Source organism: Ipomoea triloba, chromosome 10 (assembly GCF_003576645.1).
Source record: "Ipomoea triloba cultivar NCNSP0323 chromosome 10, ASM357664v1".
In the NCBI taxonomy this organism is placed as follows: domain Eukaryota; kingdom Viridiplantae; phylum Streptophyta; class Magnoliopsida; order Solanales; family Convolvulaceae; genus Ipomoea; species Ipomoea triloba.
The window spans coordinates 26,827,118-26,850,070 of NC_044925.1; the positions used below are offsets into that span (position 1 = coordinate 26,827,118).

The window sequence follows — 22,953 nt, forward strand, 5'->3', positions numbered from 1 at the left end:
CCCCCCCCCCCCTTCTTCCCTCCCCCCTACTTTGTTACACCGGCTCACACATAAACTAATACATCGGTGGTATTTATCTAAAACTTCGGTTGTTCCTTTGGACTACTGTGCGTTACAAATATGGTTATTCTCCAGGTAATGCAGGGACTAGCAAAATCTATAGCTTGGGATGGAGAAGGAGCAACGTGCTTGATTGAGGTTTGTACACTTGTTAAATTGTTGATGATACTAGTCGTACTAAATGTGTTTGTCAAGTGTCAAGTAAAAAACAATTATTTGAAATGGTTTGTCTATTGCTTTATGAGTTCACTTAGTCAATTGATATGATGCCAATTTGAAAAGGATGTGTTCGGTGTTCCGTCTCAACTAAAGGTCTAAGCTGATAGTTGGACTATACATTTATGTTTATATATTATATATGCTCAACATATTCATACAATCTAATTGGATACACAGGTCAGGGTAGCTGGAGCAGAAAATGAAGCTGAAGCAGCAAAAGTTGCACGTTCAGTTGCATCTTCTTCACTTACCAAGGCATGCAACATATTTATGCAGTTCTACAACACATCCCCGACTGATTTTCACTCTCTATTAAATGTCTTTCCTTCTCAGGCAGCCGTTTATGGCAGGGATCCAAATTGGGGACGCATTGCTTGTGCTGCTGGCTATGCGGGAATTCCTTTCAACCCAAATAAACTCCGAATATCACTAGGAGATACTCTGCTTATGGACGGTGGGCAACCTCTTCCATTTGATAGGTAACAGCAATTACTTACTTGACTCGACCAATATCCGGAAACATGCATATTGATTCTGAAATGACTGGCAGAAACCGAGACTACCTACCATAGACATCCATTGCTTATATGTATTCTATTTTGAATTACTAAACCATGCAGGAGACCCTTAGGCTTTGCGTAACTTAAGTTTCCACTATGCTATCTGTCATTGTCATTTGCTCGTTCTATTCGGCATTTGGGCATATATTTTCCAACTTTTCCATCTCTTCCGCTTTCTTTCAATCATCACTGATCTTTAAACTTGCAGTGTTGCGGCCAGTAACTATATGAGGAAGGCTGGGGAAACTCATGGCACCGTTGAAGTTCACATATCTATTGGTAACTCTCAGACTCGTGAAAAATGTTATGTTTTGGTTAAAATTCAAACTGGGTTCCCGTGCTGAATAGTTTTTGCATCCATACAGGTGATGGTCCAGGAAGTGGAGTTGCATGGGGCTGCGACTTGAGTTATGATTATGTGAAGATAAACGCAGAATACACAACATGAATAATGTGAATCTACGAGAGAGGTTCTCCGTCATGTCAGGTTGGTGCTCCGGCTCCTAGCAATCCATGCAAACTGCGATTGTCGTCATTCGTGTACACTAGGTCTCAGATCAGATCAGATATTGCATCTTCTGTATTATTCATGTTGTTCATGGTTTATGTCCCTGGGATTTATGTGGGAAAAAAGGAGTAGGAAATAATCAGATTGGGTTACAATATCAGAACACTCAGGTTATGTTTGGCAAAAGCTTATTTTAAACTATTAAGCTCTGTTTTGTGAAACATGGAAGTTTAAAATAATAGCTTATTTTGAAATGTTACCTCAAGTAGCGTTTCAAAATGAGCTAGTAGTTACGAGCTTTTAAGTTTTCAACTTTAAGAGCCTTTGTGTAACTTTTTTGCAACTAATGGATATGTATGTGTTCTTTTTCAACTAAAAGGATAAATTAAACTATAATCTGTTAAAGAAGATATATATGAGCTTAGGATATATTTGTAGTTAAGAACTAAGCAGAAATGCATGCATTTAATTTGCTCTTCCATGGCAGACAAGATGAAAAAATTGACTTGATGACGTCACAATTCTTTTAAAAAAAAGGACAAAGTAAAAAAAAGAAAAGAGGAGGAATTAGAAAAGCAGAGTCTTATGTACAGTGTTTTCATCACTCCCACAGCACCATCGGATCCGCTCTTTTCAGCTTTCATTATTTACCCTAAACTTTTTCTTTTTGTATTCTAATCTAAATTTCTTTTTAGTATCCGGTAATCACATTGTGTTAAAACTAATCTAAAATTCAAATACAATTTTTATTTGTTCTCCGAAATGGGTAGCGAAGTTGAGTAGATTATGATTCTCTGAAGGTTATGGATTCAACTTTTGCCAACATTGTCTTAAACTATCCCTGTTGTGAAGTTTTTCTAGTACAATTTATCTCTCATATGTAATTTACAAACTATTATACAAAAGTATAGTTTACACAGTGTCCATTATTCCAAAATTATTTTCACTCCAGACACTTTCATTCACACACGTATATATACATAAACTCCATCCTGGAAGTGGGGTTGTACACTTGCCCTCCATCAACTTTTTCTATTCATAATATGCACTTTTGCTCCGTAGAAGTTAGGTATGCAAGCTTGGTATATGGACATGTACCGAATAGGTGTACCTAATGATCACGGCTAGAAAATTGCACACCGCATCGAGTATCTCGTTGTAAGATTAATTTAGCTCCAACTCGAATCGTTCTTATAAAGTCTAACTCTTCTTTTAAGGAAATGATTAATTTAAGACTCTTTAGCATGCATGATTGCATCTCCACAAGCAGTGTATTAGCAATTCACTTAGAGCAATAACAATGGTGAAACCCAAATTTAAATCTCGTCAATTTGAAAAAAAAAAAAAAAAAAAAAAAACCAAAACAACACAAAAACAAACAAAAAGTTTAAGGTGCAGTCACTAATGGGTGACCATCCTGACGTGTTGATTGGGAGACGTGTTGATTGTGTTATACAATGGACCAGGGTTCATATTGCATTGTAAACCCTAATACAAAAATTATGTACTTTCTCTTAACAAATTTTGTACCTACAGTTAACAGTTTCTTTACATGTAAACAAATAACTTGATAATTGCTAACACATAATATGATATCTACCGGTACAAAAACTTTCAACTGCAGATACAAAATGTGTCAACTACTAAACTACATATACAAAATCTGAGGGTTATTTTTGGATCAGGTCCACCTCATAATTTGCCCTTTCAAGAAGGGTTGCCATTTTTTTTTTAAAAAAAATATCTTTTCTTAAGTTTGTTTTTCTCAAATAAAAACTGAACAACAACTTCTCAATGGAAAGCTGTTATCCTATTTTCCAAAGTTTACGTGCATGATTTGTTATTTGCCCTTTCTCCATCAATTGCTAACATTCGCTTTCCCAAATTGTTATGTGGCAACAGAAATGAATGAACCTCCACAAGGGATTTGATGAATAAGGATAAGAATTTCGATGAAATCAATACATACATTATATATAGTTAGTGCCACTGTATACATCAAAGACAGACAACGAACGTGTAACCATACATGAGAGGCCGTGCAACTTTTCGAGAGAACCCATGTTACGTTGATGCACACGTGGAGTGTCGCCATTTGTTAGCCCCAACTAAATGCACAGCTCAACCTGTGGGGCCCCTCACCGCCCTAGCAGATCCAATCAAATTGTAGACCCCACTTAGCTCATATTATTTATTAATTAATGTGCTTTTATTTCAAGGACATATTGGATTCCATTATATGTTCGCCCCCAACTGAGCCACTTGTCTCTACACTATTCTGTCGAGTTATACTTGATACAAAAAATATCGATACTAATCAATATAATATTCTCATGTTTGGTTGTTATATCATTTTTAAAGAAATATAATTTCACTTCCATATCGCATTTCTTTAATTCTGTCATTTTAGCCCTTGCTTTATCTTCTAACCATGTCATTTTAACCATTGCTTTAACATTTCATAAAATAATCTTACATTTTGTGAACCAAACGGCCATCAATGTTAAAAATAAATACAAAAATATCATCACATTTTTTCTTTATTCTAAAGTTGTTGATATTCCTAGATTGATAGATATGATTGAATTTTAGTTTTCTCAAGTTCGAATAAAAACATGCTCTCAAGTAAAAAGTGCGGATTAATCTCATCTACCAGCTTAGCTTGGATAAGTCAATAGTTGATGGTTACTGAAAAATATGAGAAAAAAAGAGATTGTTAGTTTTACAAATATTGCATTTTACAATATTTATAAAATTAATCGTGAATTTTTTTACTAAATTCATCAACCGTTGATAAATACAAATGAACAAGTGAGATTCATTCACATATTTTATAGAAAGATCATGTTCTAATTTGGTTTTTATATATATATATATATATATATATATATATATATATATATATAATGTATAGTGTACTACATAGTTATAATACTCGTATATAATTAGAATTTTGAATTCAACTTAGAAATTAAAATGGGTTTGGAAATGGTGAGCAAAATCCAAATGGAACACGATCAGGAAATCAGTGCCGATGACACAAATCCAGCGTGGCAAATCTGGAGGGAATGCAAGGTGGGGCCCGAAGCCACGGGTGTACTAACTGGAAAGCATCTAAAGACCATGGGCCCACAAACAATACATTATCTTTTGAATGGGCGGTCGTCAATGCCAAATCAACCAAAAAAAGAAGGCACCACGTCAGGATCTCTATGGGCCCTACTTGTGATGTTTCCCAATTTTAATGAAGGAAAATAGTATGTATACTTCTATGTTTTACTTTTAACTTTTATCCTCATAGAACTTTTTAATTAAAGAACATGCAACATACCTTTACATTTATCGCTCATAAATCATCACTATTTGATGTATTGATAAGGTTATATATCTGATAAGAAATATTCGTTAAACCTATACATACGGCCAGACGACACGGAATAGCCGAATCAGACCTACCGACCTTGTGACTTTCCTGACCTAACGTCTCCGCCGACCGCCCTAGACCCTTACATGTTATAACCCCACTTCGCATCCTAGGCGTCGATCCGAACACGAGGCCTTGGACTTTTCCTACTTCCTTCCCCTTCCCTACAGAGATCTCGCGCCACGTGTACGATTATAACATAGTGTCAGGTATCTTGGAGCATGTCTTCCACGTGTCGAGCATGCCGAGTACACGGAACATGTTTCCCTCCACCTACCCTATAAATACCCACATTTATTGCGAGATGAGGACTTTTGGCTGAGGCTCCCAACCCGCTACAACCATACCAGACCATTTATTAGTAAAAACCTTCTTCCATGTATTAGAACGGCTACTTGATCTTGCTCGTACAAATAGATGTATACGATGTGTCATCGTATACCAGCTAGTATTTTGACTATTAATACCGATCGTGCATTGTGCGTGCGACTGACTTATATTGATCATGTTGCAATCGCATATTCACCCGATTGAAAGGCTACACATGTTTTTTTGTCATGTTTGGTCATCCTCGATCAGTGTGCTTTTGACATATAGCGCCACAGACTCCCTTGCTAATTGGCAATCCACCACGTGTGGCCAAATGAAGAAAACTTGACATGTGTCTCTTAGAATGCCTTATAAAAGGCGACATAGTTTGCATTAAAGGGGACTTTTTGGTCCAGAAACTAGCAAATCCTTGTTGCTCGAGAATTTCTCGGGGTGCTACAACTGTATTCTGGTCGACCGTCGCATATTAATAATTTTCTTTAATTATTTCTATAATCTTGTCAGTTTTTCCTACTGCTCAATTACATATACATTATCAAATTTTGACATCGTCTATGGGGACTCGAACATAAAAGCCAATCTACCTATGGACCCTCGTGTTCCTTATCCGTTCAATTCAATTACATATACATTATTATGTGGCAATTGCATATTTGTGATATAACAAACCATGTTTGTAATATTACATTTTTCATATCTTTTATAAAAGTTCATTGAAAATTTTATTTACCAAAAATTAACAAAAGTAAAATTTTATTTTTCATATCTTCACTTGCTCTTACCCTAGAGTTTCAATAGAGAAGAAAAATAAATGTTGCTAGCAAAATAGAATTTTTTTTTTTAAAACCAACAAAATAGAACTTAGTTTAATTCGGTAAAAATCCTTAAATTTAGTTGTTATCATATTAATATTAAAAATTTCCTAGTTAAAGCTTATTAAATTATTAATACAACCTCCCTTTTCTCTCTAAAATCAAGCGCCTGTCTCTGCTACTCAACTTCGGCTTCCACCGCCGGCCTCCGGTCGGAGCTCTAATGGAGCTTTGAGCCGGCGGTTTTGGTCACCTTTTACGTTTGCTCTCGCTCTTCTTTCGCCTCGACCACCGTCGCAGCTCCGTCCGCCTCCGACCACCGCCACAGATCTTCTTCTTCCGTTTTCTTTCCCTTGAATAAAATAATAGTAGGTAGGTATTGGGGCTTGTGTTGGTAGTCTTGAACTCCCAACCCTACTTTGACTTTACGCACTTTTTATTTTCTCTATTATTGTGTTTTCCTCTCATTACTTTCACGAGCATTTTTCCTCTCGTTACTTTCACGAGCTTTTCATTTTCATTAGCATAAATCGTTTAGTTTGGTTTCGGAAAGTGTTGATCTTATCCTGGACGAGCAAAAAAGAATGATGACGAAGACCCAGATCTTTGATGAAGCTTTAAGTTCCCTGAAGGAACATAGCTTCATAGTTATGAAACAGTCTGCGATTCAAGTTTTCTATAGCATAGTAAGGAATGGTTTACCATTTCATTGATCGTTGATGTAAACGTTTTATATTATGAATTAATAGAATAGCTACGTTTACCTTCAAAAAAAAAATATTAATACAACCAACTGAAATTTGCAGCTAGAGCCCCCCAAAAAATTCAAAAACTTAATGACTTTCTTGCATTGTAAAAATTTGCCTTAACTAAGCATTAGATTTAATTTATGTTATTATAATGAACATTTTTAAGTATTTTCTCAATGCATAATATTTTCCTCACGTGTCTTTCACTAATTAAATGTAAAAATAAAAATAAATTAAATTTAAAAAAGGTGAGCCATTCAAATTTATTGTCGCACAAAAGAGTAAGCGTGAAATGAGAATATAATTTATATAATAGAACTCTTATTAGGCAAATTATATTGTAGACCACTAATAAATGTTCATCTCAATATTTCACCTTGTAACTATGATAGAATGTATAATTATGATTAGCTACATGATAGGGGACCATAACATAGAAAGATCGATTATTATTATTATCATTAAACAAAAAATATAGTGGAAAAGGCAAAAGCCAAGTAGAATTTGAAGAACATGAAAGCATGATAGTCCCAGCCAGCCAGTATCCACCTTACACAAAGCACAAAATAAACCACTCATTAAAAAGATTATGGCTTGCCTTCTAAAATGGCCTCCACCACCATGTGGATTTGCCATTTTCCCTATACACTAGACCCTAATACACTAAAGACTTTAGACAACCATTTCATAATATATATTTGATCTTTACTCTCAATCCCTAAAAAGAATATAATACGAGTAGAAGTTATGACTTACGAAATTTATATGGTGCATATTTTTAGGGGAATAAAATCGAGTTATAAATACACTATTTAAGGCTTCTTTTTGGTATGTTGATCATCACCTTTTATGTTTCAACACCTCTTGTTGGAGGACTTCATGGGGATTTTCTTGCCTAGGAAGATTCATGTGTGGAGTAGACAGTAGTTTCTTTTTGGGTGATCCCTCCTCTCTGATTCAAAAAAAAATAGTACTGTTAACATCATTAAATCAAATAAATTTGTTTTAAAGAATCAAATATAAATCGAGATTATGAAGTTAGATATGAATATAAAAATTAAAATCATAAAGTTCTTTGTGATAACCTTGATTGGTTTTTTTTTTTTTTTTTTTTTTTTAATGACGAAGGAAACTTGTAGCCACTACTTAAAAGGTGTGTACCCAACTCCTGTATAATAACCTATAAATTATAGAGAGGTAAACCTAAAAATTACACAGGTAAACCGTACTAGGTACATTAGGGACAGATTTGAATTCTTAAGCAAAGTTAATTATAAAACTTCATTGTGAGGCTAAAGATTCCATTAGTGTACCCATACCTCAAAATTCCATTATTTTTATTAAAATAGTTGGTTTTGCATCTCTATATATACCTCTCAATCTGATCATTCTTCTCACCACAACCAATTTGCTATCTTTGCCACCCCATTGCATCCTTTCTCTTCTCCATCTTCTCTTTCAACCACCTGAAATGGCCACTGCTGAGGTACTAGCTTCAATCTTCAAGCATCATCTGCATCACCCTTTAGTCCAATGACATTTAGCACTATATGGAAAAAAAAAACCATGCATTTTTAGTAATATAGAAAGAAACCTTGTTTAGTTGGGGTTTAGCCCACTTTTCTTTGCTGATATTGTGGGCGTGATTTTGCCCAGATTCTCGTAGTCGCTTTTTTCGACTGATCTTTAGGATGGATTTAATGATTTGCAGGTTGAATCAGTTCCGGCAACAGTGACAGAGGATGTTGTAGCTGAGGTGAACACAACCACTGAGGCTCCAAAGGCAGAAGAGGTGGCTCCACCTGCAGCTGCTGCTGATTCTGCTGCTGATGAACAACCTGCAGAGACAAAGGAAGAAGCAGCATCAGAAACTACAGCACAAGAAGAAGTGGCAGCTCCGGTAGCTGAAGAGGCTGAGACCAAGGAAGTGGCGGCAGAATCTGGAGCTCCGGCAGCAGAGCCTGCAGCTTCTGAAGAAGCTAAGACAGAAGAGGCAGTTGCAGAGGAAGTACCTAACGAAGAAACTCCTGCTGAGGTTGCTGAGACCACGGCGGAGGAAACTGCGGTGGCGACTCCTGCTGCTGAGCCTGTGGTGGAATCTGCTGCTGACACTGAAGTTCCAGTGGAAAAGGCTGAGTAGATTCAGAGTTAAGGTACAGTGGTAAATGAAAGTGGAAAAAAGTGGGATGCTTCATGGGGACTTTTAGACTTTGAATGCCTTTATTTTTCTTTTTACTATTGCTATCCTCCTCTTATCATTATTGAGGATTATTTATGATGAGGGGGAATGTTTTGTAATGTCAGTTTGCTATGTTTTGATGAGATCATGATATCAATATGCAGCTCTAAATAATATCACTAATAAATTTCCTTTTGGAAATATTTTGATTCTTCTTTCTATATTACTCCGTACAATTTAAGAAACATTCAAAGACACTTATCAACATTGGTGCCTTTTGTACCAAATACATCTATAGGTGATCTACAAAATGCACCAACGTCAATCATCATTGTACTACAAAAGACACTAATCCCGATCAGCACTATACTGCAAAAGGCACCAATACTAATTGGCATGCAATTAGCAACAAGCACTAATGCGAATCAGAACTATACTACAAAAGGCATCAATACCAATTGACAAGCAATTAGCAACAACACTACCTGAATGAACCATACAACAGAAATGGTATTGGGCAGGATCTCCAACCTCTCAAATCATACTTAGAACTAGTTTTGTGTGCACTAAATCAAATCAAGGCATATAGAGTAAGGTAATCACAGTTATATTCATTGATCATAGAAAGAACAAGCCATGTTTATCAAAATCAAAACTGTAAATGGTCCTTATCACAGTAATTAGTCATCTTGAATTGGAACGAATGCAGAATAGAATACAATTTGGATGAACATTTGTAAAGAAGGTACCTTATTTGGCATAAATGGTAGCTAAAGAGGACCTGTTACATCGCAAAAGTCTTGAGGATTTTTATCACATTATATATGAGTGTAAACAATAAGAAGAGAACTCAAACAGCAAAACGATTGTTAGGAGATGGAAATTTTTAATCCTTCTTACTTTTTGTATGTGTGTGTGTGTGTGTGTGTGTGTGTGTGTAGACTTTAAGCCTGTATAAACAGTCAAGGGAAAGGGCACTAAATGCTACAAATTTTATCAAGGTAAACAAAATGGTATGACACAGTTTTACAACAGTCAAGTGCTCAAGTTCAAATAAATGGATTAAGATTATATCCTATATAATATAATGTAAATGTTCCATATAATATACAACCTGAGTACATATCTATGTGCAATCAAGAATCATTTGATCCCTAAAACCACAAGGGTTACCATGTGCCAAAGCTGCAGCCTACATGCTCCTGAGTGATGATGTTAAACCGATCTTGCATTACAGCCATGGATGGGTAACGAGGGAAGCACAGGCGATAGAAGCATGTGTGTGAGGAGGGCAAGCGATCAAATGGCTCAGAGTTTCTGTAGATGTAAAGCCTAGAAGGCAAGCCGCTAAAACCCTCTACCGGTAAAAACTTTACAGAAGTCCAGAAAAACAGAAGAACTTTTCTCTGCTCTGCTGTCATTTTCCCAACAATCTGCACGAATGAAAACCAAGTTGTCAGTCTGAGAAAAACCAACTAGAAAGCGCATTTCAGAATTGTGTCATTGTAACAATTTTATCTGTGCAGTGCTAGTGATAAATGTTTCGGAGGATAATAGAGAAAATAGAGACAGTCCAATTACTTAAAGTTGTCAGTCTAAGAAAACAATTGCAACAGCTCCCAGTGAAAAATAGATATCAACCAGGAAAGACTAAGCCACTAAGGTAAAGAGGAACATCTATAATAGTAGGTTGCGCACTTGTGCTGTCCTTTTCTTAACATAAGCAATTGCTTGATGCCCTCACTATCTCCCCAATCACAAAGGACCAGTTTACTCTTGCCATACTTTGAAACAGAGGTGGATCCCCACCAAAATAAAGTGAAACTTACAAAAATTTGGCAAGCCCATATCAGATACATATGAAATCTGACATGGATACTAGAGAACAGGTAGTATAACAGAATGAAGTACAAGTCATAGAAACTTAATTAGGATACTGGAATTATTTCTCATTTAAAGTTTTTATACAGAAAGACATGCAAATGCACAAAAGATCAGAGCTAAACAATACTCACTCTTCTAAAGGCTAAAGCCTCACTTTTCAGTATCACACAATAACAGCATCAGAAAGCAACTAGACTGAATATGCTCACTCCAAGAAGGCAATTAATGGATGTCAAGGTATCAAATCAAGTGCAAATATTATTATATTACTGATGGCTCTTAAAGATATGCTCAAAATTTTCACATCTATGGTAAAATTATACTCCCTCCATCCCTGAATGGCACGACAGAGATAATTAGGCTTGACTCAAGCCATTTAAATTTTAATTTTTTGTAATATTTAATTTAATTTAAGTGAATAAAATTTATATATTCAAAAACCACATTAAAAGTTTTATTCAACAGAAAAAGCTTAATTTGAAAATTATAAGAAATTGTTTTAAAAAATAAGTGAAAATATAAAGGTTTGTTTAAACAATAATGAATAGTATATGGGCATACAAAAGGAGTAATAGGAGAAGGGTGGCTTCTGAAAACTCTATACTCATTCTTCAAGCAATCTAAATATGGCAAAAGCTCAATAAGGCTTGACTTCATTGATTCATTCTCATCCAACCCCACCTCTTTCCCAGTGTAATATAACATTGAATGCACACATTCAAATGAGTACCAATTACCAAAATACCCATTCAAGTAGGAGAGGGTATATGACATACTCACATACTGTTGTAAAATGGTGTGGGCATTCAAGTAGGAGAGGGTATATGACATACTCACATACTGTTGTAAAATGGTGTGGGCATGTAGGCAGGAGATGATTCATTTGCAAGGAAAGACTAAGTAAACAGGTTCTTAGAGGCATGACCACATTAGCTATGAGTATAAAAATAGAAGACAAAATTTTGTATGAAATGTAAATCAAAAATAAAAATAGTTCTTCAAATGTATGGAAACTGTTTTTCACTTTAAAAAACTAAGAGGAAAAAAAACAAGAAGAAGAAGAAGAAAGACAAGAAACACATTTACATACCTCCCAAAACCAGGATATCTGAGGTTCACTTTCTTTGAAGCCATGATAATCAGTATGTGCTTTCCAGTCTTCCACAGAAACAGAGGTTTCACTCCCATAAAGCATCCAGTCAAGGTCTTCAAGATCTAAGTTCTGGAAGAATGATCTTTGAAGGTTGAAGCTACTAATGATGTCTGCAAAACCTTTAGCAAAATGGGCTACCTGTTCTGCTATAGATGTGACAAAACGGTGCTGAATAAGAAGATTAACATATTGTTTTCTATTCTTACTATCTACAACAGTACTTTTCCCATTGGGACAAAGCTCAACAGTCTTCCTGGAGCCCAATTCCTCAATTTCACAGACAAATGTAAGACCTAGAGTATCTTGATCCACTAATTCCGCATCCATCTCCAATATTTGCTTGCAGCTATTATACAAAAATGGATCTGCATCCTGAATATCTTCCAATGAAATCGTGTTTCCAGCCAATTGTAAAAAGAACACACGATCAAAGACAATTCCAACTTGTATTTTATGCATCAATGCTAGTGCAATCACTCTGCCAGAAAATCTAAAATACTCAAGATGCAATTGGTTCACAGAAGATGCTGCAAATAAAATGGCATTAAAGAAGTATTATTTACATGGAAGACACTAGTCAAGCTCAGCAGCATAAGACTATTTGATTAGCAGAAGGGCAAATTAAAAAATTATAAATAAAGGCTTACAAATAACAGGACTTTTAACACCTTGCTATTTGCAAACCTTTTTCCTCCTCCAACATCAGCAAGATGTTTTAATATATTTTATAAAAATCAGAAAACAATTCCAACAAGATAACTTGTTACAAAAATGGCATTAAGGGGATACATGCAGTGTGTACCTGGATTTGGAAAGAACCTTCTACAATCATTAGGGCAAGCTATAAAGAGTGCATTTTGAGGATTGAATATTGACTGACATACCAAGAAAAACCATTCCCTTAAAACACCTGGACCTGTAGCTTCTTCATTCTTAAATTCCATGAATAAACCACCACGCAAAGCATCAGGGTCTGCATTTGCAATGTATTCAAATGACTCTCGTAACAGCAGGGACCTGTCAATGAGCATCTCATGCAGCTCATCATACTCGTCCTTCACCTCTGGAAGCATCATCATAGCCAAATACCTCCTTGCCTCAAAATTAGTCACTTCCTTGTGCTTCATAATCCAGCTATGATCATCACTCTTCTTTGCAAATCTAACAACAAGATAGCACAAAGAAACCTTTCTCTGCCTCAACATCTCCCAAAATAGCTCATCTGCACCCTTGAAAAGGTTGGCGATACCATTCAGTTCTTTTAAAATAGCTAGATACTGGTACCATCCAATCACAAAAGGTTCAGCTTCTCCTTTCTCTCTTGCTCTTAATCGTTCCTCCATTCTTCTTAAACAGAGCCCCATTTTCTCAAGCAAATCAACAAAAATGAAATGCAACAGTTTAATCTCCTCCCTATAGTATGATGCACAATGCTTCCCATGATCACCATCACAAGTGCCCTCCCGCAATGGCAAAGTGATAGGGCCAGCACATGTTACTTCAACCTCCCTCTTTACTGGGTGCATAAAGGCAATGAAATCATTCACCTCATTTGCTGATGGCCCCATAAAAGTACTAGACTGCGCACTCAACCCTAAACTTTCTGTTAATTTGATTGCTAATTCACTAAGAAATGGCAAAATGTCTTCGATTTTTATCAAATCCTTACCAACAGACTCCACTATAGACCCCAAGCTACTCCGACAAAGAATATACAAAGGATCATTAACACCAACAGCCCTATTCAACAATTTACAGAACTCTATGATTATAGGGGCAAAATGCACGTACATAGGCTTATTCAAATTAGCCTTGCTTGAAATAATGAACGTACGAATAGATTCTTCTGCACAGTCTCTATAATGTATAACTGGAGACATATAAAGAATTACCAGAGCCGCAGGTGCACCAGATGAGAGGAAGATTTGTAGGTATTCAGAGGCTTTATCAACAACATAGTCCCTTGGGATCTTTGCAATGAATTCCATAAGCATCGTTTTTATACACCCGGTGGGTAGAAGTGTTTTGCTCTTGCAGAGCTCAAAAATCTTCCAAACCATGTCATCTATGAACTGCCAGGCCTGCGGGTGGCTCGTGCTCCGCATCCGTCCCACAAGCTCTAATATGGCGTCCTTCTGAATACCGCACTCGGCCAACGTCTGGTCACATTGAAGCTGCTTCCCTCTGTATATCAACCGCTGCTCGAACACCGGAATTTTGGTGCTGGTACAGATTTTATCGTGGATTGATTCCACTAAGTCGTCGGAATTGGCTCGGAGGACTAGAGTACTCCCGCCAGACAACGGCCGGACGAAGAATTGAAACTGACCTGAAAACTTCGGCAAAACCGAAAACGAAGCGAACGCAGAGGAGGATTCGGAGGCAGCGGCGAAGGACGCCGATGATCGCGAGGTGGAGACATCGGCGGCAGAGGAGGAGCGAAAGTCGGACACCTGAGCCGAATCGGCCGCCGAGGTGGGCCCGGCCTGGTCCTTCCGCATCCTGACGGCGGCGGGAATCAAACACTCGGAAACGAAAGCGTCATCGGAATACTCATCCAGCTTGCGCTTTGCGGTGGCGGCAACGGCGGCGTCGGCGTCGAGGTTAGATGTCATTTGTAGGTCTAGAAGGGAGGTTAAAGGGTTTAAGGAACGCTCACGCCCAAGTCCATGGAGTCGAAACCTGAGGACGATTCACTGTGAGCGCAAAATGTCATTTGGGAAGAAAGAGAAGCTATCGTACGCTAACAGGTGGTGAAATCTGAAATGAAATGAAAATGACGATATGAGGTCTGGATTCCCGCGGGACGAAATCACCACATAAGCTTATACTCCGTACTTCCGTATTTAGACATGACTTCATTATTTAATAATCCTTCCGTTCTATTTTACGTGTTCGAATAACTAAACTTGATTGAAATTAATTATAATTTAATTTTTTATAATATTAAAATTAATATGCAAAATTTATATGTTTAAAAACTACGTTAAAAGTACAAAAATTAAATTAAAAAATTATAATAAAATATTAATAAAAATCAACAAAAAAAAATTAATTTGACAAATAAATAATAAGTATAACTGTATAACAGGTAAAATAAGACAGAGAGGGTACTAACCTTTTTCGTCTCACATACCTTTTTTTAATGACCGCATTCACTATTATAACATAAATAAATGGAAATAAATAATGATATTTTTTGTTTTATTCCTTCGTATTTTAAAAATATCATAAATAAAAATATCTATTTCTCTATATTTAGAAAAAAAAAATTGAATTTGTACCGTTGCAATTACTGGGTCAAACATCTAATTAATTTAATTGGGGTTACCCATATTCTTTCATATTTAGATATACTATAATGGAGATTAGCAGTGAAATTTGTCATTCTATCTCTTTTTATTTAGAAATATTATAAATAGAAATGAAAAATAATAGTTGCCGTTTTATAAATACTATAAATAAACATAAACAATGATTTTGGAGATATTATAAATAAATAAAAATCAGCAATGATATTTGTCATTTTACCCCCTCTTATTTGGAGATACAATAAACAAAAATCAACAATGATATTTGTTGTTCTATTCCTTCCTATTCATATATATACTGTAGATTGAAATAAATAGTGAAACTTGTCGTTCTATCTCTTTCCATTTAAAAATATTATAAATAACAATTAACAGTGATATTTATGGTTTTATAAAAACTGAAATAAAATTAAATAATAATATTTTTATTATTATTAACACCTTTTTAGTCAAGCATGTCGAATGACGTGTGATTCCATAATAAGTCAAATTAATCACGCAATGGATTCGACATTGTCATAGTAGCATAGCATTTGTTTTTGCAAGTTGTATACAGCTTGCTTTCCTCTTTTCCAATGTGAAAGCCTTCTTATTTTCATGCCATTCTACGGACGAGTAGTTTCCGAGTCAAAAAAATGTTCACAAAAGTGGACGAAAAGATAAAAGACAAAGACCAAAAAAAAAAAAAAAAGATAAAAGATAAAAGACAAAGGAAAAAACGTAATTACTAGAAAATCATGGACCAAAAAAAGAAGTCGCCAACAATAGACAAATTATACGGCAGACAATGTTTGAGGAAATTATTATGTAGATTCTTAAATTTTTGTATAGACATTTTACTTGGAATCTACATAATAAAAATAACATATTATTGTTTATTAGGGAGTAAAAATAAGGGAATATAATCTAGTACTACATGTAATAAAATTCTCAATGTTTTATATTATAAGATGAAGATAAATGTTTAATTTTAATATATTGAAACTTCATTTATAATGTTTTGAATTGTATTCTTTTAGTTTTTTTTTTTTTTTAGTACTACTGACTCTGTTACAATGTAGTATCTATTCATAACTACTTTCTCAACCGACTGAAACCTACTGAACGAGTTAACAGTTGCCCCTACTGACTATGTAGTATCTGTTCATAGCTACTTTATCAACCTACTGAAGCACAACGAGTGTTAACCGGGACACCGGGTACCACTTAACCACAAGGTCTTTTAGTTAATATACTCAAAATCTATCTATCTAATATATATATATATATATATATATATATATATATATATATACATATATATATACACACATTATTGGATGGACAGTTACATTTAAGACTTGTTTTCAAGAGCATGGTAGACGTTTGATTCGTACTGCGAATATTGGAGTTTGAGTTTGGGTTAAGTTAAGTTCATTGTGCATAAAAATGTAAAATTAGTGTTAAGTATTGAAATTAACAGTTAAATGAGTGTTGAGGTCCTTTTCCTCTTTCTCTTTAATATAAAACAACATGTGCCATGTACCATCCCTTTGCAACTGAAAATCGAGCTTGGACAACATGTACCATCCCATTTGGCGCGTGCCGCGTCAAAACATGTGTATTCTCCCCCCACCAATCCTAATTTCACCATGTCTCCCTCTATTATTTACTTATTGATGAAGCCCTAACAACTATCAATTTGATGTCTCCGATCAGACAAAATGACATCTTGCTATCAATTCAAAAGCAAATACACTCTGAGTGTACAAGAGATAAAGAGATAAATAGGTGTATAGATATGTTGGGATTGAATATGTCTTGTGGATGCTCAAAGAATTGCAATATTACCGGTTTACTGAGATTATATGAAAGGGAACAAATGTTTTTGATTTATTAGTTATTATTGAACTTTGTAAGGTAGTGATAGATATTGGCGTACACTAAATGAAAATGTAATACATAGTATATTTTAATATGTTTTCATAAGCATTTTAGTAAATTAGGTATTCGAAATTTGAATAAAATAATTAAGGTTGAAGAATATAATTTTTGCACTTGAATCCGCTAGAGAACTAAAAAGGACTAAAACCACCACAACTGTGTACACTTAGCTTGAAGATATAATGATATATTAATGTATTTTATAACTTTTAATGGTGAAAGTCAAAATGATCAACTACATATATATATTTTTTATTGAAATGAGGAGGAATACTCAAAAACAAATCAACATCATACAAAAACTGTGATAGTTTGATCTTATTCACCATGATAGATTAAATCACAAATGCATTGTATATCCTAACTTATTACTAACCGAGAACACACGCAAAAAAAAAAAAAATAATAATAATAATAAAGGTAAAGCACATTACATTTAAATGCGAAAGTCATGTTTCACCTACTCAACCACCTATTTCGGCCCATTAGAGACTCATGAAAGACATTTTGACAAAATCAACCACAACTCAATTTTACTCGCAAAATATTTGCTTCACTCTAATGTCTCATTGCCGCCTATTAATCATTTATGATCTTGTACCAAATTGGTCTTTTATATATATATTATTAACGCTAACTCTGTTACAATGTAACATATATTCATAATTATTTTTTCTCGACCTATTACCACTGAAATTTGAACCCATAACCTCTATTTAGGAGTGTCACTTCGACACTTCATGCCACTAGAAAAAAAAAACAAAAAACAAAAAAAAACAAAATTTATACCATACACATTATTCTGCGGGTTTCCCGTCGGGTGAAATCCATATTACGAGTAGTATTTATCGGAGATTCGGAGGTGATATATATGCTTTATAGTTTAAACTGCCAACCTTTGGGCCGAACCACCACACAACCACAGATCCGATCGTCATCACGATCATCTGCTGATTCACAGGAATTTGGAACCCTAGGGGAGGGACAGAACTCACTCAGAGTTTCCCGGTAACCAAACCACAGATTTTATACACACAAGTGGGGCAGTGATTGATCAGCAAACATAGGCGGCTGCTTGTCAGGTGGGACCCAAGCCGAGGCTCGAAAAGCCTCGGCGGGTCCGAAGCCAGTTTCCAGGAGACTATCGTCTCCCATCCGGGCTTTGCCCTTGCCGGAGAGTGTTTCCGGCGGTAACGGGAGCGGGAAGGCTTTGTTCAAGTCCAAGCCTAGGACTCCCGTTGACCTCGTTCGCCAGACTCGCGAACTCCTCATCTATGTCGAACGCGGCTCTTCTTCCGATGTTCGCGAGAGCAAGCGAGAAGAAAAGGTGCGAGCGATTCTGTTCTCTCTGTATGGAGATTGATTTTATTTTTTTTTAATCGCGAATCTAATTCCATTCCGAGTTATGCTTATTTGGAGTCCATATATTTAATTACTTTGGATCTGGATCAAATGCCGTAAGATCAATGATATGAATCTGATATGTTCCAAGTAAAATTAATTGGATCAAATGTCATATACAGCCAATGTCCACTAAAGTGAATGCTAGTTTATCCCAAATGAATATCTTATTAGTTTGACTTGGAGCATGTTATGATCAGGCACCATCTTAGTGTTATGAGGATGTTGCTAAGATGTCTGATATAGCTGCTTATATTTACAAGCTTGCTAATGAATATCTTATTTGCAGATGATGGAATTGAGCAAGCTAATCCGGGAGTTAAAGCAAACTCTTTATGGCAACAGTGAAGCCGAGCCTGTGGCAGATGCTTGTGCGCAGTTGACTCAGGAGTTCTTTAGAGAGAACACCCTGCGCTTGCTGATTAGCTGTCTTCCCAAGTTGAATTTAGAGGTAATATACATATGAGCTTTTTTCTTAGTGCATACTATAATCACGCATGGGTCTACTATACTCTGTTTGCCCATCCTGTTTTAAAACAAGACAGTATTTTCCTTCATTCTTGACTGCTTTTGTGTCGTATGTTCCATTTACTACCTTTAAACACTATTTACTTTTGCAGACCCGTAAAGATGCTACTCAAGTAGTTGCAAATTTGCAAAGGCAACAAGTTCAGTCACGGTTGATTGCTTGTGATTACTTGGAAGCAAATATTGATCTGATGGATATATTGGTAGTAGGGTAAGCTACAACTGGAGATATTTTAGGAACGTTGTAGCAGACCTAATATGTTGATATTTCTTTAATTCTTTTCGCTGCGTAATGGTGATTACATGATTTTCCCTTTTTGTGTTAATCAGTTATGATAATACAGACATGGCACTGCATTATGGTGCTATGTTGAGGGAATGCATTCGCCATCAGATTGTTGCCAAGTGAGAAACATGAATGCATTTAATACCTTTTTTTTTGTTTCTTTATTTCCTATGCATCATTATAGTTTGAAGAAATATGGTGGACCTTTACCTAATTTTTTTTCTGGGTCAAAGGTATGTCTTGGAATCAGAGCACATGAAGAAGTTTTTTGATTATATACAGCTTCCGAATTTTGACATTGCAGCTGATGCCGCTGCAACTTTCAAGGTTGAGTGCTCTTGACTATAGTATTTAAAAAAAAAACAAAACCTCATAGTTTAAGAAATACCATTGGAAGGGGCTTAGGCTTTTGGTACTTCTACCCCCCACCCCCCAACATGTTTGTGTGTGTATGTGTCATATCATCACTATGTATGCTCTTCACTAGTAGCAGATTTAACAGCAGTAGGAAATGAGATGCAAAGGTCAAAACAGAGTTCAATTTTGTTGGTTAAGAAGCTAATTTTAAGACTTCATGTCCTTAAGGGTATAATTGAGCTGAGTCAAGGCCAAATAGTCAAAGCTCCGCTCGAGTTCAACCAAGCTCTAATTTTTTGAGTACGAGCTCAACTTGAATAAAGATTTAAAAAAAAAAACAAAAAACTATGGAGTATTTTTTTACATTACAACCAAATTTCATTAAAAGCTTAGTATTATATCTTGATTATAGCCATTTTATAATATATAAATACATTAGCTAAATATGTAATCTTCTATATATATTATTATTATATAAAAAATATATGAGAAATAAAAAAAGCTCGATTAGACTTGTGAGTTGCTTGAGCCAAGTATTAAGGTGTTTGGATTTGGCTCAATTCATTACTAGAAGTCTAGAACTACTCAAGCTCAACTCAATAGTAGTAACCGTATTGAATTTGAACATTTATTGAATCAAACCCGAGTAGTTTGACTCGCTTACATCCCTAGATGTCCTTCAATGCATGTGATGCCTGTGCTCTTCACTTTTTAGTTTCCTATATCAGTAACCTCATTCAATGGTTTAAATTTGAATAGGAACTGTTGACAAGACATAAATCTACAGTAGCTGAGTTTCTCTCCAAGAACTATGATTGGGTAAGTGAATTTTGCTATACTTGTCTAATGATATGTACAGATATCAGAAAGACCAAATATGAACTCAATGCTCTCTATTTCTGCAAATAAACTGTCACATATGAAAGATTTGAAATGTTATAATGGCAAAGATAGAATAAATTTGTGCTTTTATGAGAAGCATTATTCAACAAGCGTTTGCCTTTTCAGCTGGCCTTTGAACAAGCTGTCCAGCTTATTCTGAAAAGATCATTAAAATAGCTTGTGAAAATAAGCTCAAAACCAAATTTTCAAAAGCTATAGGCTCTTTTCATAAGTCTATCCAAATACTACAATAAATCCACATTGGTGATTTCAGCAGTATACTAGGTTTTATCCAAATTAAGCCCGATGCAATTTTTGATTTTATGTTTGGATCATTAAAATGAACTACCTATCTATGGAGTATTATTTTTTGTTTACCGGCTCTTGATGGCCTGATGCTTCCTGCAATGGTTCTGGTTCTAGTTTTTTGCAGAGTATAACTCAAAGCTGCTAGAATCTACCAATTATATTACCAGAAGACAAGCTGTCAAAGTAAGTGAAGTGATTTTTTTTTTCTTGTGGGAGTTTGTACATAATCATATATTTTCTTCATAATATAGATTATTTTAGAAATTTGGAATATTAGTATCCATTAAAATCCTTGCAATGTTGTCGATGAAGTATCATTTGGTGATATTACTTCCTTTAAAACATAGCCTTCAGTAGAAAATATGAACGTTGCAAAATAGTCAATTATTCATGACTATTATACTTTCTTATTCTTGAATGAAGTTTTCCCTCTTTAGATAAATTAGTATTCCAATCTTGTGCTTATATGGCTTAATCAGTTAGAAATACTGAATTAGGTTTTCTCAAGGGTGAATTTTGCACATTTCTTTTGATGTTGTTTACTTGACACTTCTTTTATACGATTTTTTAGCTCTTTATTATTATTATTATTATTTTTTTTAATTTTTTAAAAAAAATCTCCCCACCTACTTTTAGACCACTTAAGAATAGGAAGCAGTTTTGGGTTTGTTGTCTGTGAGATTTAAGTCTTTATTCTTGCAGCTATTGGGGGATATTCTGCTGGACCGATCTAACTCTGCAGTAATGACACGATATGTTAGCTCAAGAGACAACTTGAGAATTCTGATGAATCTTCTCAGGGTATGTTGCTACCTTTGTATTGCACTCCCCCATGAATTGGACATTTTATTCTTTTGCATCTGCTCCCCACTCTTCGTTTTCAACTTGAAATTCATTAGGTATTTATTTCCGAGTAGGACCAGGTTTTTCTAAACCAATATTTTACTGATTTCACAAATCTATATGTTATTCTGTTAAACCCTCACTTCACAGGAATCGAGCAAGAGCATTCAGATTGAAGCATTTCATGTTTTTAAGGTATACCATCTAGTCTTCAATAACATGGTTAGGTTTAGTGCAGTGTTTGTGTGACTGAAAGCTTCGGCCACTCTCTTACTGAAACAATTCAACCTTTGCAGTTATTTGCTGCCAATCAGAACAAACCTCCAGACATTGTAAGCATCCTTGTTGCAAACAGAAGCAAGCTTCTACGCCTCTTTGCTGATTTTAAGACCGATAAAGGTGGGAAAGCAAAAAAAAAAAAAAAAAACTGATAGAACACGCACAAACAGTCTCGGCTCATTTCTCATTCTTGTTGTCGTGTTTTGCAGAGGACGAGCAGTTTGAGGCAGACAAAGCTCAAGTTGTAAAAGAAATCGCGGCCCTTGAACCCAAGGAGCTCCCATGAGCACCGCTTTTGTTACTTCTCTAAGCCACCTGCCAATGGCCTAATCAAAATCCCAGCTTGCTCTCTCCATTGATTTTCCTCCGGCTCCCAACATTCTGCAAATATTCACTGTAATCTCCACAAAAGCGCCCTTTTTCTATACAGATTTAAGATCTTCATCTCTTTTTTTTGGTTTACTTATCATTTTCTTTATAACCAAAATGTATTTACTCGTCTCCGTGAGCAACCCTCTTCAAGGGGTCGGGGCAATAATCTCTAAGTGAGCTTTTACTCGCGGATTTTACATATGCTATTGGACCTTGTTTGGTAGATTTGGAAAATATTATTTCCTGTCATCTTATTTATTAAACAAATTCTATAACTATCTAGTCTCAATATACTCTAAATTATCTTAATTTAGAATTTTCGTAAGGTGTTTATCTGTACCAATGCATTTTGTATCGAGTACAAATCACGCTTAATATGTTTGATTGCATTAAATACTGTCTGTACCAAGTACAAATTACGCATGGTATGCTTGATTGCATTGGATATTGTAATGAAAAGTGTTCAAATGTATGTTCAAATAGCATATACGGAGTATATGATATTCGTATGGACATGTCATGTGTTCAGCTGAATTATTATAATTTACATCCTTTCAAAGTTCAAGATGCTTTGTCAGGTCGTG

At 35.4% G+C, this 22,953-nt stretch overlaps 4 protein-coding genes and 1 long non-coding RNA gene across 8 annotated transcripts in view; 3 read left to right on the forward strand and 2 right to left on the reverse strand.

Annotated features, from left to right (window-relative positions):
• Window positions 1-1,719, forward strand: part of LOC116031451 (arginine biosynthesis bifunctional protein ArgJ, chloroplastic) — a 7,781-nt gene extending 6,062 nt beyond the window's left edge. For all 3 annotated transcript variants that reach the window (XM_031273665.1, XM_031273664.1, XM_031273666.1), the window contains 5 exons: window positions 136-198; window positions 457-534; window positions 613-758; window positions 1,048-1,118; window positions 1,205-1,719. In XM_031273665.1, coding sequence (XP_031129525.1) covers window positions 136-198; window positions 457-534; window positions 613-758; window positions 1,048-1,118; window positions 1,205-1,287 — 441 coding nt within the window. In that variant the 3' untranslated portion in view covers window positions 1,288-1,719. The remainder of the gene's footprint in view (window positions 1-135; window positions 199-456; window positions 535-612; window positions 759-1,047; window positions 1,119-1,204) is intronic.
• A 5,377-nt stretch (window positions 1,720-7,096) lies between these two features.
• LOC116031405 lies at window positions 7,097-8,399 on the reverse strand. The gene is made up of 3 exons (XR_004100586.1): window positions 8,257-8,399; window positions 8,036-8,185; window positions 7,097-7,614 (listed from the first exon to the last, which is right to left on the reverse strand). It is a non-coding gene; the product is annotated as an uncharacterized LOC116031405 (long non-coding RNA).
• LOC116031404 (fibrous sheath CABYR-binding protein-like) lies at window positions 8,016-9,042 on the forward strand. Its single transcript, XM_031273605.1, has 2 exons — window positions 8,016-8,148; window positions 8,374-9,042. Exons 1-2 carry the CDS (start codon window positions 8,134-8,136, stop codon window positions 8,800-8,802), a joined length of 444 nt encoding a protein of 147 aa, XP_031129465.1. The 5' UTR covers window positions 8,016-8,133; the 3' UTR covers window positions 8,803-9,042.
• Window positions 9,043-9,813: 771 nt separating this feature from the next.
• LOC116032361 (E3 ubiquitin-protein ligase UPL5-like) lies at window positions 9,814-14,689 on the reverse strand. Of its 2 annotated transcripts, none has more exons than XM_031274870.1 (3): window positions 12,681-14,689; window positions 11,816-12,258; window positions 9,814-10,274 (listed from the first exon to the last, which is right to left on the reverse strand). In XM_031274870.1, exons 1-3 carry the CDS (start codon window positions 14,491-14,493, stop codon window positions 10,011-10,013), a joined length of 2,520 nt encoding a protein of 839 aa, XP_031130730.1. In that variant the 5' UTR covers window positions 14,494-14,689; the 3' UTR covers window positions 9,814-10,010. The 2 variants fall into 2 exon arrangements, with proteins under 2 accessions (XP_031130730.1, XP_031130729.1); XM_031274869.1 differs by having other exon boundaries at window positions 11,816-12,405.
• Window positions 14,690-16,708: 2,019 nt separating this feature from the next.
• On the forward strand, window positions 16,709-22,700 carry LOC116033403 (putative MO25-like protein At5g47540). The gene is made up of 12 exons (XM_031276147.1): window positions 16,709-16,751; window positions 18,171-18,439; window positions 18,803-18,964; window positions 19,134-19,252; window positions 19,372-19,446; window positions 19,561-19,654; window positions 20,444-20,503; window positions 20,990-21,058; window positions 21,578-21,676; window positions 21,869-21,913; window positions 22,015-22,117; window positions 22,207-22,700. The coding sequence occupies exons 1-12, from the start codon at window positions 16,709-16,711 to the stop codon at window positions 22,281-22,283; spliced, it is 1,215 nt and encodes a 404-aa protein (XP_031132007.1). The 3' UTR covers window positions 22,284-22,700.
• The last annotated feature ends 253 nt before the right edge of the window (window positions 22,701-22,953 follow it).

Coding starts and splice junctions, on each gene's coding strand:
- LOC116032361 (XM_031274869.1), bottom strand. CDS start 14,493: ATGACATCTAACCTCGACGCCGACGCCGCCGTTGCCGCCACCGCAAAG. Junction 12,406..12,680: donor AAGGTTCTTTCCAAATCCAG/GTACACACTGCA, acceptor TTTTATTTGCAG/CATCTTCTGTGAACCAATTG. Junction 10,275..11,815: donor AGATATCCTGGTTTTGGGAG/GTATGTAAATGT, acceptor TCATTCGTGCAG/ATTGTTGGGAAAATGACAGC.
- LOC116033403 (XM_031276147.1), top strand. CDS start 16,709: ATGTACCATCCCTTTGCAACTGAAAATCGAGCTTGGACAACAT. Junction 19,447..19,560: donor CGCCATCAGATTGTTGCCAA/GTGAGAAACATG, acceptor TCTGGGTCAAAG/GTATGTCTTGGAATCAGAGC. Junction 22,118..22,206: donor TGATTTTAAGACCGATAAAG/GTGGGAAAGCAA, acceptor CGTGTTTTGCAG/AGGACGAGCAGTTTGAGGCA.